Below are 14,910 nucleotides of genomic sequence, written 5' to 3'. Positions count from 1 at the left end.
TGAAACCAAGAGTTGGTGTTTTGAAAAGATAGACAAAATTGACAAACCCTTAGCTGGACTAAGAAAAAAAGAGAGAAGACTCAAATAAATAAATAAATCAGAACTAAAAGAGGAAATATTGTAACTGATGTTACAGAAATAAAAAGAATCATAAGAGACTACTATGAAAAATTCTGTGCCCACAGATTGGATAACCTAAAAAAAGTGGATAAATTCCTAGATACCCACAACTTACCAAGATTTAATCATGAAGAAATAGAAAGTCTGAACAGACCTATAACTAGGAGATTGACTCAGTAATCAAAAACCTCCCAACAAAGAAAAGCCCAGCAGCAGATGTCTTCACTGGTGAATTCTTCCAAACATTTAAAGAACTAACACCAATGCTTCTCAAACTCTTCCAAAGAATTGATGCGGAAGGAATACTTCCAAATGAGGCCAGCATTACCCTGGTGCCAAAGCCAGACAAAGACATCACAAGAAAACTACAGGCCAATATTCCTGATAAACATAGATGCAAAAATCCTCAACAAAACACTAGTAAACCAAATCCAACAGCACATTAAAAAGATCATGCACCATGACCAAGTAGAATTTATCCCTGGGATGGAAAGCTGAATCAACATATGAAAATCAATTAATGTGATATACCACACTGACAGAATTAAGGATACAAATCATATGATCATCTCAATAGATGCAGAAAAAGCATCTATTGACAAGTTCAATACCCTTTCATGATATATACTGTCAGCTAGGAATAGAAGGAAAGTATCTCTACATAATAAAGGCCATACATGAAAAGGCCATAGCTAACATCACACTCAGTGGAGAAAAACAGAAACCTTTCAATAGAGAAAAATAGAAACCTTTCATTCTAGGATTAGGAGCAGGGCAAGGGTGCCTACTCTTGTTGAGTGTTCTTATTACAGTAGTAGTAGTAGTAGTAGTAGTAGTAGTAATAATAATAATAATAATAATAATAATAATAATAGTAAAGGAATAAAAGGCTCAAAAAGCAAAAAAAAAAAAAAAAAAAAATTATACCACCAAACTCAAATTTTCACCTTAGAAGCACTAAATCCCTTTCAATGTGTCTAAAGTCAAAGCATATTAAAAAGAAAAAATCTAAGACTTACCTCAAAACTTACAGCTCCATTGTGGTCCGTATCAAATGCATTGAACAGAAAATGTGCGTATGTGGTAGAGTCTGAAATGTTGAAAATAAAATAATAAGTTAGCTTTTCAATATCCTACAAAGGATTTGTATAGCATGTCCCAAGCCTCTTTCTATCCAGGAAAATTTACTCTACCTCCTTTGACTTGTGCTTTCTTCTCAGCTGCCCACCTTCTCTCCGTAGAGGATTGTAATTTGAGATTCATAGGTGTGAGTTACCTACAGAGGCCATTGGTGAGAGATGCTCTCTAAGTTTCTGGCTGGAAATGCTCTGAACACATGGGAGTCTTGGGTGATGTTACTGACACTGGGATGAGTAATGTTACCATAGGTGGGTGTGAGGATTAACAAGACGCATCTGGAAATCGCGTAGTGCTTGGCAGGGACTATCTCAAGAAGAAGTAAAATAATAAAAACAATGAGGCACAGATGAATTGCTATTATTGGTGTTGTTATTATTAGTTTGTTCATCATTTTACAACCCAGATAAGGATATCAGGACTGAGAGAAGTTGAGAAACTTGCCCAAAGTCACACAGTCCGTAAGGAGTAGAGTGGAATATAACTTAGGTCTTTCTGACCAAAAAGCTAAGCTAGCCCACAGCTAGTAAGGCTGCCTGATGAAGTGGAAACTAGGGTGATTTGGGAAGTTTCTGAGGCCACGTTGAAAGTGGATTGTGTGGTCCTAAAGGTTCCCAGTTGAAAGCAGTGGGGAGCTCCTGCTTCGCCTGGGTCCTGGATGGGGTTAGAGGCTCTGGGCAATGGTAGACAGCTTTGGACAGCTTTCTTGTCCCAGTGCCACACGATGGTGCCTAATGATACTGAAGTTCTCTGAAATCTAACACTTCCTCTGAGTTTGCTTCAAGTAGGTTATTTCCCTCTAATTTTCTTTCCTTCCATTTTCTCCTTTGTCTCCCTAATCTCTGAAATTTCTGCCTTTATATTTTTAAAGTATATATATATTTCTTATTGTTTTCTTTTCTTAGTGCACAGTTTTCATTTTTAAGTGCTTCTGTGCTTGACCCTTGATCAAATTTACATGATTCTTTTAAATGTTTCATCTCATGGGTTTTAGCCTTTTATTGTAACCTTTTTTATATTAAAAAATTGTAACCTTTTAGCTCATTGGCTCTAGCCTTTTATCTTCTTTTTTAAAACCTCATCTATTTCTATTTTATAACTTTTAGCCTTTATTTTTACTGGGATTTAGCAAAACTTCTGTTCGCCTTTTACTTTATGAATTGCTTTTTGAAGGCTGTCAAGAAACTAAGTCACAGAAGCAGGAGTAGAGAATGGCTCTCCCCAGATAAGGGAGGTCAGAGGTCATGCAAACTTCTCTCCTAGCTCTCAAGCATCCATGGCCTATGTATGGATTGTTTTCCCTGAATGCTTCACCCCAATGGTTAACTCTGTTGCAGGCCACATATTTCACAAGGTAAATTGTATACTCAGTTTCTCAAAATGGTGGTGGCATTTTCTTTCACCTCTTATCTTTAAATATGATGTGAGGAACCACTTATTTTTAAACGTATGAATCAATAACACTGTTTACAATGAGCCAAACAGGCACCACAATTGGGCCTTAACAGTATGTAAAACTGTTGTTTGTAGAGTGGATGTCTATCTTGTGTTTATTGGTCACAGGAAGAAGCCCTTTTGGGTATGAAACCAGGGTTTTGACTACAATCAACTTAGTGAGATTGTTGGGAAGTTCCATATAGAATTATCAAGAATTGTCAGTCTATTTCTATTTACAAAGTTGTTTTGCTCTCAACAGTACTTTTACATAGACTTCTTGAACTATTTAGTGCCCTATGGAGAAATGAGTTGACAGATGGTATGCTAAACTTATTTTCAGGGAAGAAAAAATTAGGGATTTTGCATATTTTAAAATGAGCTTCATTAAGCAGGTCTCTTGTTACCTTATTTATACAGCAAGAGTAAGTGCCTTTACCTTAGCAAGCAGAACTCACCATGAATAATGGCTCAGAACAAACGATATTGGCAACTTTTAAAAACTTAAAACACAAGATAATGTAGGCATACAATAATTACCATGCTTCTCAGGGGAGGTTGTTCTAGTTTAAAGCTTGACACATGGGACACACACTCTCAAGGTTTGCCCTAATGTGGTTCAGAGGACGTCTTGTTCCTCTAAATGTACCTTGGCAAGTTTCCTGGAAGTGAAGCCAGTTTTCTAACCTAGATATACCAGGCGAAGAGAGGTTGCTAATACAGTAGTGGAGTCAGATTGCCTGAATTTGAATCTCAGCTCTACCAACTATTAACCGTGTGACCTTGGGCATGTTGTTTAACCTCTCTGTGACTCAGTTTCCTCAGCTACAAAATGATAACTATATGTACTTCAGAGAGTCATCATAAAGAAATTAAATGAGATACTATACCCCAAGATCTTAGAATAGTCCTAGGCAAATATTAGATGTTCACTAATTATTAGCTATCATTATTAAATAAATGTGATCAAATTTTTTTTACAGATTAATACAGTTCACCTGAAAACATTTCTATTTTTTGTGAACTCTCAATTGTGTATCTAAGTGACTGAAGTTCTAACCTAATGGAACTTCATGCTCAGTGAAAACCAGTACAATTATATCATGAATGGTATTGAGTTTCTGACAGAGTTTGCATTTCTTCAGTAGACATCTGGAGACAGTGGAAGTTTTTAAAGAAGGGGAATGATGCTCTAGCTTTGATGGGGTGAGAGGAAGGAGCTAAGGCGTTGGAAGTGTCTGACTGGGCACAGAGGTGGATTCTGTAGAGAAAAAGGAAACTGTCCACAAAACCATCTTGGTCTGATTTCATCTGACTGTGCTCTTCTTAAATACTCAGTAAATATTTGCTAAAAGGATGAATAACTGGCATCCTGGATTCTAGATTTCAGTACAGTTCAGGGCTCAAAAGAAATGGCAATGGTTTCTGCTCTTCCCATATGAGCTGACAGTCTTCTTTGACCATAATTCCTTCCATATAACAAAAACAATTACTCAGTATCATATGATGACTTTGCTCAGTTTCCTGTAATTTTACTTGTGAAGCTGAAAATTAAATGTTGAAATTTTACAGTTAGGGGACAAAATTTGTGGAGTCTTAGGATAGGAAGTGATCTTGGATACCATTTAGCTATTTATCTACATTTAACAAAGGCAGGAAGTGGGTGTAGGTAATGTTAGGGAAGTAGTTATGGTCACCTAGTTAGTTAACGGTAGAGTAGGTAATGAAATCAAGACATTCCAACACTAACTCTTAGAAATAAAGGATGTTAGAACAGAAGGGAAACATGAGGATTCTTCTGTTCCACATCTGGCCAAGGAACAACCTGAGGCCCAGAGAAATAAACTATTTGAGCCACACATTTTAGCGGGGGCAGAGTCTATCTGTAAACTCAGGACTCTTGACTTAGTCCAGTGTCTTTAACCCAATTATGTTCAGAGCACAGTGATGATACCAACTAATCCCTTGGTTGAAAAGACCATTGATACACATACATTTCAGAATATTTAAACAGATACACTTGATTAGCATGTTCCAGGTCTGTGGTTGAAATCAGTCTGGTTGATTTCTTTCTTCCCACCACAAATCCCCTACTCCCACCTGAATTCAAGCAAAAGGTACAGAATTAGTTTAATGCATTTGAATATACAATTCATGGCAATGTTACTACAGTAAGGCAGGTTCACATACATGAGTGGTAGTCTCTGTTCAGTATGTTCTCTCTAAATCACCCTGAAATTTCCTAGAAATATTGTCTGCGCATGAGAAGGATATTCAGTGGGTGGAGTTATTTGGAAAAAAAATTTAAACCTTTATGTCCATAGAGCTCATCTAAGTGCCTCAAGTGCCTTGAACACAGTGATTGTTCAATAAGTATTTGTTGACTTAGATTCTTCTGACTGAAGCTCATTCATTCGTTCCTTCAGTAGCTGTTTATCAGGTGCCTCATATAGTCAAAGCAAATGCAAAATTCCTACAACAGAAGCAGGAGTAGCCCAGGAAACTAGAATTTTCATGAGCTTTAAAAATGCCTGGTGAGCTAAGAGTTCCTAAGCTAAGGTTTCCCCTGTACGTGGCACTGAAAAGCATTGCTGTAATGATACAGGTAATGGCACAAACAAGCCATTTCCTCTCGGCTTGTTTTATAGGAGACATACTTTATCCCTTACAAACAGGAAGATTCTGTTCAGTCCAGCTGTGCTGACATCCAGAACTCCAAACAAGTCGTGCTTGGTAAACCATCTTGCTAAGAAGTAGAGAAGACTAAAGAGCCTGACACAGTACAAATTGCAGAAGGTTCTGGCAATAAGACAAAGAACCTTCCTGGATGAAACTGAGACATTGTGATTTATGGACCCATCATTGTTACGACTCATAATGAGAGACATCTGTTGCTTTCAGGCCATCAACCTAAATAAATGACTCCACAGAAATGTGAGGATGGCCATAACATGGATTTGCCTGCCATCGGAGAATACATTCTTCCTTAGGACATTTTTCCTTTTCTAGTGGCACTGCAAGATACAATTTGCATGCACGATATTAATTTTTAAAATTGCAAGTCATCATTTTTTAAAATATTCCATTTCCTTCAGTAATGCTGGCTGCTTTTAGATTTATGCATTCAATTAACAGAAATAATCAATGAATTTTTAAGAGTACAAAAGTGATTTTTCCACAAATCCCTTTGGACTTTGTAACAAGAATCCCTTGCAAAGGATTGTGCTTAAGTAGACGTTCTCTAATGTTGAAATGTTATTTTTCAGATAAAGATAAATTTTTAATGTGGAGTTGTATCTAATTTGTAGCATGTAATAACTTTCATCTGAGATAATCAAAAAATAAAAGATTTCCGTTTGTGCTAAGTGCTTTTTTTTTTTTTTTTAATTTTTATTTATTTATTTATTTATTTTTGGCTTTGTTGGGTTTTCGTTGCTGTGTGCGGGCTTTCTCTAGTTGCGGCGAGCGGGGGCTACTCTTCCTCGCAGTGTGTGGGCTTCTCACTGTGGTGTCTTCTCTTGTTGCGGCGCACAGGCTCTAGGCGTGCAGGCTTCAGTAGTTGTGGCACGTGGGCTCAGTAGTTGTGGTGCATGGGCTCTAGAGCGCAGGCTCAGTAGTTGTGGTGCACGGGCTTAGTTGCTCCGCGGCATGTGGGATCTTCCCGGACCAGGGCTTGAACTTGTGTCCCCTGCATTGGCAAGCGGATTCTTAACCACTGCACCCTCCATTTGTGCTAAGTGCTTTGATATTAATGCCTATCAATACGTTGTCAGACACTTAGTTTATAGTAAACATCATTCTTTTAAAAAATTCCATGGTTTTTAATAATTTAGAAATATGTGTTAAACAAAGATATTCTAAATTCCTTATTAATGCAGACAAAGGATCCATTACAATCCTGGCATCAGACCCTATGACCAATACCTGTCTGTGGGCTGTTATTAATGAGATGGGGTTGGGGAAGTTGTCACCTATGATGTATCCAAATTCATGTAATAGTGGATCACCCTGTGTTTTCTCCGAATTCTAATTTAATTCTTTGAAAAGTCCATCTTAAGTGAAACTTTCTATTTTGATAATCCATGCCCAAAATTGAAATTTTCAATTTCAATTTCAAATTCAACCTATTAAACATCTAAAGCCAAAAGTGAATCTAATTTTTGTATGAAACAATTAGTATTTAAGTGTTGTATACATTCAAAGTGCCTTTTACAGATATTATCCCATGGTGAGGTGAATGTCATTCGTTCATCCATGCATTCACCCTGTTTTGCAGTGAGTATCTAGAGCAACTACTTGTCACTCACTGTTCCACGACCTGTGGATACAGCAGTGAGCAAAGCAGACAAAAACTTCTGTTCCCTTGGAGATGACATTCTAGTGGAAAAAGAGACAGTAAGCAACAACACAAACAAATAAAATAACATTATTAGATGCTCTTGAGAGCTAAAGAGAAACAAAGAAAAGGCATGGGGGATATGTAGGGGTTGTCCTTTAAGCCAGGGTGGCCAGAGGAAGCCTCACTGAGAAGGTGGCATTTGAATAAAAGCAGAGGTGGTGAGATATTGAGATGGATATTCGGGAGAAGAGAATTCCAGGCAGAGAGAATAAGGAGTGAATTCAAAGGATCAGAGATAGGACTTCCCTGGTGGTCCAGCGGTAAGACTCCAAGCTTCCACTGCAAGGTGTGTGGGTTCAATCCCTGGGTGGAGAACTAATAAGATCCCACATGCTGCGTGGCCAAAAATAAAAAATAAATAAATAAATAAATAAACAAAGGCCCAGAGGCAGCACCAGGACTGGTGTGCTGGAGGAAGGGCAAGAGGCCAGGATGTCTGGAATGAGGTGAGTGAAGGGGAGGGTCGGTGAAGGACGAGGCAGAGATAGAACAGGAGACGGTGACCTTGGCTTATGCTCTGAGGGGATGGAAGATTCTGTGCAGAGCAGTGAGACGACCTGGCTTACATTTTACCAGGATTACTCTGGCTCATGTTGAGAACAGACCAGGGTTGGGGAGTGGAGAAGAGGGGTGGAATCAGAGAGACTTAGTTCAGAGACCACAGCAGTTATTTTGGCATCAGATGATGGTGGATCTTTTAAGTGGAATTGAAGTGAAAAGATGATGGCAAAGAAATGGATGAATTTCTCTGCCCCTTAGTTTCCACATTTATTAGAAAGGGAGAACCATAACTAGGGTTGTTGGGAGGTGATGGGTAACACACGCCAGGGCCAGACATGTATTAGATACGTGATGAAAGGTGGCTACTTCAGCTCAGGTTCAATTTATCTGGATAGACTTTTAAAATTTCCTCCCTGTTGTTCAGCTTATCTAATTGTGCCTACATGGTGCTTTTATAATACTATATTTTTAACCCCTATCCTCACATTTATTTTTTTACGTTGACATTGTCCATCTGCTACTCTAGACTCTAACATTCTTTGGGGCAGGTACCACATCTCACCCCTCTTACATCAGCACCTAATACACAGCTGGACACAGAGAAGGTTGCAGGACAAGTTTGAGCTGGGCATCCTGCTGAGTGATTGAAGGAGAGACTATAAGGTCCAGTGGCAAATATATCTCTTCACTCATCTCTAACAGGTATGTATTATCATTATGCGTTCCTTGTTTTCTTTCCAATTAAAGTAATGTCTAGGGTGGTATTAATTTTCTTAGATGCAGGGGTAGGGGTGATAGTGGAGAGTTCCTGAAAGAGAGAGGAAGAGCAGAAAGAATATTAGATGAGGTTACAGAAAAATCTGGGTTCTAACCTAGATCTGCCACTTAGTGGATGTGTGACTCTGAGCAAAACATTTAGCTTCTCTAAGCCCTGGATTTCAGATCCGAAAATTAAGGATAATTCCATTTGTCCTAATTCTGAGAGTTGGGAGAATGAGACGTATAATGCATGTGAAAGCTTTGTGGCGTATCCAGGACTCACTCATCATAGTCAGAAAGCACCGCGCCTTTGAGAGATGTGGTATCAGGCACACAGTAATACTGCTTGCATTAAGCTAAAGAGTGAACTCTAGGATATTTGATAATTTGTAAGTAGCTCACTTTTATGATGTATTGAGAATCATATGCACTGCATACTGTGTATTAATTCTCTGACATAAAGATGAAAAATGTAGAGTCATGCCATGAAAGATTAAACCAAACTCAAGATTGCAAGCATAATTCTAACTGAGAGTAGAATTCACTGGTCCACATTTGTACTTACCTCCCTGTGGAAAGAACTGCGAGTAAATCTCTTTGAAGGTGTCTTCGTTAACAACCCCGCTGGGGCATTCCTAGAGAAAGTGGTAGAGAAGCAATATGAGCAAAGTGTTCATAAAACTGATTTTTTGCCCGTTTGAAATAGAACTGTCTACCATGCAAAGCTGCACCAAGAAAGTTCTCCATCCATCCATTATCACAAAAAGAAAAAAAGCACACTATAAACTTCTCTTTGTTCCAGTTCTCACAGACTGAAAAAAAAGTTGCTGTTGTAAAAATCTTTGCATAGTATCAGCATCAAAGCTGGTCTGACACATTAAAAAAACACACTGCTGTTTTTAAGAACATGTATGTATATTATCAACGAGGTAGGAAAAATTACTTTGTTTTTCATATAGCAAGGACATTGCAAGATGTTTCTGATGTGGTCTGTGCTGGATCTTGGTGCTGTATCCTCTGGAGATGTGCTGGACCCCCATAATCTTTAGTTCAATGAGAAAATGATGTGCTCCCTTTGGGTATAAGGTGGCCCAACAAGTCTCAAACAGAAATAGTTACTAATTTCTGTTAACAGATTGTAGGACTGAACGATAACATTGTTAGTAATAAGTAACTCTGAGTAAGGCAGGGCCTGAAGATCTGTTGAATTTCTGGAGAGGAGGGTTTGAAAAGAAACAGGCCTGAACATAATGGATTCCCACCTTTGTCCCATGGTTGGAGTTATTTAAGACTAAAGGATATTGACCTTGGGAACTCCACTAATGTTGGACTACTGACTTGGTGGGACCAGAGTGTAAAAGTACCCCTCTGAGATTGGACATTTTCTGTAAAAGGAGCTGCAATCTAAAATGTTAGAAAAGATCTGCCTTGATGCCGAAATGAGGACTAAGTAAGTGGACTTGAGGCTGAGGTAAGCGCAAAAACGCTTTCACTCTTTGGAGTTGCAAGAACAATCTGGTCAGGATTCTGAACTGGAGACACTCCTTGAGCAGTGGAGACTGACAATCACAAAATGATCCAACATCAAACCACATGTGGGATGTTAATCGTACACTGAAAGTGGGGAAGTGCTAAGTTCTATCCATTTCTTCTGAGTAGCTTCTTGTGAACGGGTGCATCTTACCTGAGCTCCCTTGCTTCAGTTCTCACAGGACCCCATTCTACCCGGCATCTCCAGGATTCACTGGGGGAGAATCAGGGGTGTGTTTATTTCCCTGCCTTTAGACATGAATATTCTGTATACTTTAAATTTGACACTGTTACTGGGATCTTCAAAATCATTCGTGGTCTTAAAAGCTTTTCTTAACTCTTAAAATCATTGTCCCTTCATGAATAAACTTGATGTATTAATTTGATCTTTCTTTACTCCAATGAGCTAGTTATTCACAACTATAATGTGCTTCACATGAGGAATTTTCTGTTTTTTCCTTTGTTGGTTTGAAAGGTAGTACCTTTGATATACAAACACAGTTTCGAATAGTAGTTTCAATGTGAACTTGTGTTTACAGAGCTTGTCAATGTGGATTTTCCCCATTCGATCATTATAATAAACCTATGACTTAGGAATCTCTATTCACTGAGGAAGAACTAGGCTACGTGGTAAAGTGCCTTGGTACTCAGCTAGCCAGTGGGAGAGCTGGAATGTGAGCTTGGAACTTTCCAGATCATCACAAGGTTTTGAATTAAATAAGCCCTGTGGAAATAATGATCCCAAGGACTTAAGAGGATTGGAGCAAAAAAAGACAGCCAAAAACAAATTAGGAAAAAAGCAAGCAAGCAAATTATGATGGTTAATTTTACATGTCAAGTTGTCTGGGCCATAATGCCCAATTATTTGGTCAAACATTATTCTGGATCTTTCTACAGGGTGTTTTTGAATGAGGTTTACATTTAAGTTGGTGGGTTTTGAGTAAAAGAGATTACCCTCCAGAATATGGGGGTCCTCACCCAATCAGTTGAAGACCTAAATAGAACAAAATGCTAATCTCTCCAGAGCAAAAGGGAATTCTCCAGCACATTGCCTTGGAAGCTAATATGCAACATTGTTTCTTCTTGGTTCTACAGCAGACTGCCTTTGGACTTGAACTGTAATTCCTTCCTGAGCCCCTGAGTCTCCAGTCTGTCTTTCTCCTCCATCAGATTTTAAGTCTTCACAATCATCTGAACCAATTGCTTAAAATAAATTACTTTCTGTATATATACACATCTATTGGTTTTTGTTTCTCTGGCGAATCCTAACTAATACATAAGCAAATGAACAATCAACAGCTACAACTCCAAAAGGAAAGAAGATGGCATGTAGAGAGCTGATCACTCAGAAGTTTTGACTAAATGACTCTGTCTAGTTGGCAGCAACAGAACCAATTTTAAAGGCAAATAAGCACTTTGTAGTTGGACCCTCTCACGCACGGAAATTGTGATTTATTGGCTATTTATCTCTGAGCCATCTGCTGGGGATGGTAAGGCAAGAACAAATAGATGGCTGTCTGCCATCAGGTGGTGAATTAGTGCAAGGTCAAAGCTGGAAACTTGCCTTGGAGTTCAAATGATTCTAGCCAGAGACAAAGATGGGAAATGAACGGACACCTGCAGTCAGCAAACTTGTCAGCTGTCTCTAATCTCTAGATGTATTTGATAGATATATCTTATAATGTGAAATGAAATTCAGAAATTGATGGTCTCATATGTGTTTGTTTTATGTTTAATCACATGTCTGTGTCAAACGAAATCCATTCTCTGCCAACTAAACACTCCTGGTCAGGGACTTCCCTGGTGGTCCAGTGGTAAAGAATCTGCCTTCCAATACAGGGGACGCAGGTTTGATCCCTGGTTGGAGAACTAAGATCCCACATGCTGCGGAGCAACTAAGCCCACGTGCCACAACTACTGAGCTCTCACACCTCAACTAGAGAGCCTGCATGCTACAACTACAGAGCCCACATGCTCTGGAACCCGTGCACCACAACAAAGAGCCTGTGCACGCAATGAAAGATCCTGCATGCCACAACTAAGACCCGATGTAGCCATAAAAATAAATAAATAAATAAATAAATAAATAAAAATATTTTAAAAAAATTAAAAAGATAAAAACTCCTGGTCAAGTTTTAAGGTGGTAAGTCTCATCAAGTGAATTTGTCTTTATCCATCTTATATTTATTACATTAACTTACATCTTTAGCCCATGCATACTGTATGTTTATTATTCTAAGAACTTCTCTGGGAAACAAGGCAGCAGCAATAAACAAGTTAAATGTTATGCCCTCATGGACCTACATCCAAATAGAACAAGAAAGGTCAGAAGCAACATAAAAGAACACACAAAAATAACAATCCATAGAATGGTGATCTTTTATTTATTCTAAAGAGTTCTTATGGGAAAGCAATTCATTTTACTACCTTCAAGTAAAAGAAAATCAGATTTAATCAGATTTTTTAAGACTCTAGTGATTTACAAAATGGTATGAATGATCTATTCTCTAACTCTTCCCTCACCAGTTTTGTGGAGTCATTTCTGCACAAAAGGGGTATCTCCACCTCTCCTTTAAGAATGAATTTGACGAGGCCCTGTGTACAGCTAAGTGTATACCATAAGAGATGTGGCTGTGTTAGGTTAACTCTTGCTGCTGTAACAAACATGCTCCCAAATATGTAACTTAAATATATATAAATTTAAAAGAATGTAGTATATTTCTTGCTTATCCAACAGTCTTGGGGGGCGGGGAACAGATCAGAGTTCTTAAGGGACAGAGGCTAATGAAAGCTTGGCCATCGTCATGTGGCGTCTATGTGATCATCTCATCTGAAGGAGAAAAAGACATTGAAGAGCGAGCATGAAAGGTGTTTATGGACCAGGTCTTAAGGTGGTACATATCCTTTCCACTCTTATTTTGTTGGTGAGAAATCACTTAATATGTCCACCCCAAACCACAAGAGAAGGCTCATGTGCCCAGGAAGAAGATAAGAACACAAACTTGTTGAACTGTTAGCAGTGTCTGTCTCGGAGCCTTATTTGAAAATGCTCCAAATGTCTGTGCTCTGAAATAGTTCTCCCACTGATGCTTTAATAGAACCATCATCACATCACTTAGCAATATAAATTCTTTTCATTTCCCCTGGAGTCATTTTTAAAGGATGATATTTTCAAATAAACAAGTTCAGTAAGGCCTAAATATCTAAGTATGAATTTGTTAATTAGGATTTCTTCACTCTAAGAGGAAGAACCCAAGAAGCAGTAGAATTCCCAGCTTTAGAGAGAGTGAGGAAAGCTTCACTCATATATACTTTGAGAAGTTACTATAACCTTCTATAAGCTTTATGGCTTCTATATTGTATTTTCTAATGACATTTCATCTGATTATTAGCAAGTGATCATTTCATGAATATATGTTGTCTATAGAAAAAAATAAATAAAAATTACCCTTAATTATGCTACTGTAAAACTATTTTAGTCTTCTAAGCATGTATTAATATGCTGTACAAATAAAATTAGAATAATGTAAGAATATAGTATTGTATCTTCTTTTTTTTTTACTGTAACAAAATATCCTGAGCATTTTCCATGTCATCATTATTAATGGACACACCTTGCTACTGTGTGCACAAAATAAGTTGAGATAAAGCAGAGATGCTCACAGACAGACAGTGGAATATTACTCAGCCATAAAAAGAAACGAAATTGAGTTATTTGTAGTGAGGTGGATGGACCTAGTGTCTGTCATACAGAGTCAAGTAAGTGAGAAAGAGAAAAACAAATACCGTATGCTAACACATATATACGGAATCGAAAAAAAAAAAATGATACTGATGAACCTAGTTGCAGGGCAGTAATAAAGAGGTAGACATAGAGAATGGACTTGAGGACATGGGGTGGGAGGGGGAAGCTGGGGCGAAGTGAGGGAAGCATCGACGTATATACACCACTGAATGTAAAATAGTTGGCTGGTGGGAAGCAGCAGCATAGCACAGGGAGATCTGCTCGGTGCTTTGCAATGACCTAGAGGGGTGAGATAGGGAGTGAGAGGGAGACTCAAGAGGGAGGGGATATGGGGATATGTGTATGCATATGGCTGATTTGCTTTGTTGTGCAACAGAAACTGACACAGTAGTGTGAAGCAATTATACTCCAATAAGGATCTATTAAAAAAAAAACAACTATGGAGGCTTGACGTTGAGATGCAGAGTGTAGTTCTTGCTGGGGAAGGGGCTTGGTGGTGTTCCTTTATGCTTGAGGTGTGCAGCCTCTATATCAGTTAGCTGCGAAATGAACGCTGAATGCTATTTTCACTTTTCGCCTTTTTATATAAAAGTGAAAAATCCTCTTCAGACTTCTTTTGATTAGGGAAATCAGGTACTAATATAGGTCTTTCGTAAAGAGAACTTTTGAAAAGTGGGGAATACCTGTAATCCAGTCCGATGGCTTCATTTTAAAAACAAGGAGACTGAGGAGGTTACAGGAATTGCCATAAACCATACGGTGGGCTGCTGAGCCTTACCTTGTGTCTGTGTTTCCTGATGTCTAGGCTGATGTGTGGACATTGCAAACACCCTCATGTCCATACAGTAGCTGGTATCATTCTGCCAGGAAGCATTTAGAATAATCTAGTGAAATGCTTATGCTCCTGGGCTCTGGAGTGAAGTAGGACTGCACTGAACCTCTGCTTAAAAGCTGCATAGCTTCAAATTGTTTCATCTAAATCCTATTGTTCTCCTCTGTAACACGGGGATAACTGTTGACACCAGAGGTGTGTTATGAGAATTAGTAAGATAACGCACGTTATGTTATTATCTTAGCCCTCTTCTTTGTGCACCGTATTTGCTCATTAAATATGAGCTGTTAGTATAATGTTAATAATCTAGAATTTGGTAAGCAGAACTCCATTATACAGAGAGTCGGTGTAACCTCAACATGGCTATACCAGGGTTAAATTGTATTCATCAAAGCAGTTGAACCCAGTAGAGTACTGGTCTGATATAATGCAATGAGCCTATAAAGCAGATAT

At 38.5% G+C, this 14,910-nt stretch overlaps 1 protein-coding gene across 2 annotated transcripts in view; it reads right to left on the bottom strand.

Moving 5' to 3' along the window:
* Positions 1-14,910, bottom strand: part of KCNIP4 (potassium voltage-gated channel interacting protein 4) — a 542,247-nt gene that overhangs the window by 20,623 nt on the left and 506,714 nt on the right. For both annotated transcript variants that reach the window (XM_059923268.1, XM_059923269.1), the window contains exons 3-4: positions 8,916-8,985; positions 1,140-1,210 (exon numbers count right to left, since the gene is read on the bottom strand). In XM_059923268.1, coding sequence (XP_059779251.1) covers positions 1,140-1,210; positions 8,916-8,985 — 141 coding nt within the window. The remainder of the gene's footprint in view (positions 1-1,139; positions 1,211-8,915; positions 8,986-14,910) is intronic.

Source organism: Balaenoptera ricei, chromosome 5 (genome assembly GCF_028023285.1).
Source record: "Balaenoptera ricei isolate mBalRic1 chromosome 5, mBalRic1.hap2, whole genome shotgun sequence".
Lineage (NCBI taxonomy): Eukaryota > Metazoa > Chordata > Mammalia > Artiodactyla > Balaenopteridae > Balaenoptera > Balaenoptera ricei.
The sequence above is the reverse complement of the archived record's forward strand: the minus strand, read 5'-3'. Positions and strand labels throughout refer to the sequence as shown.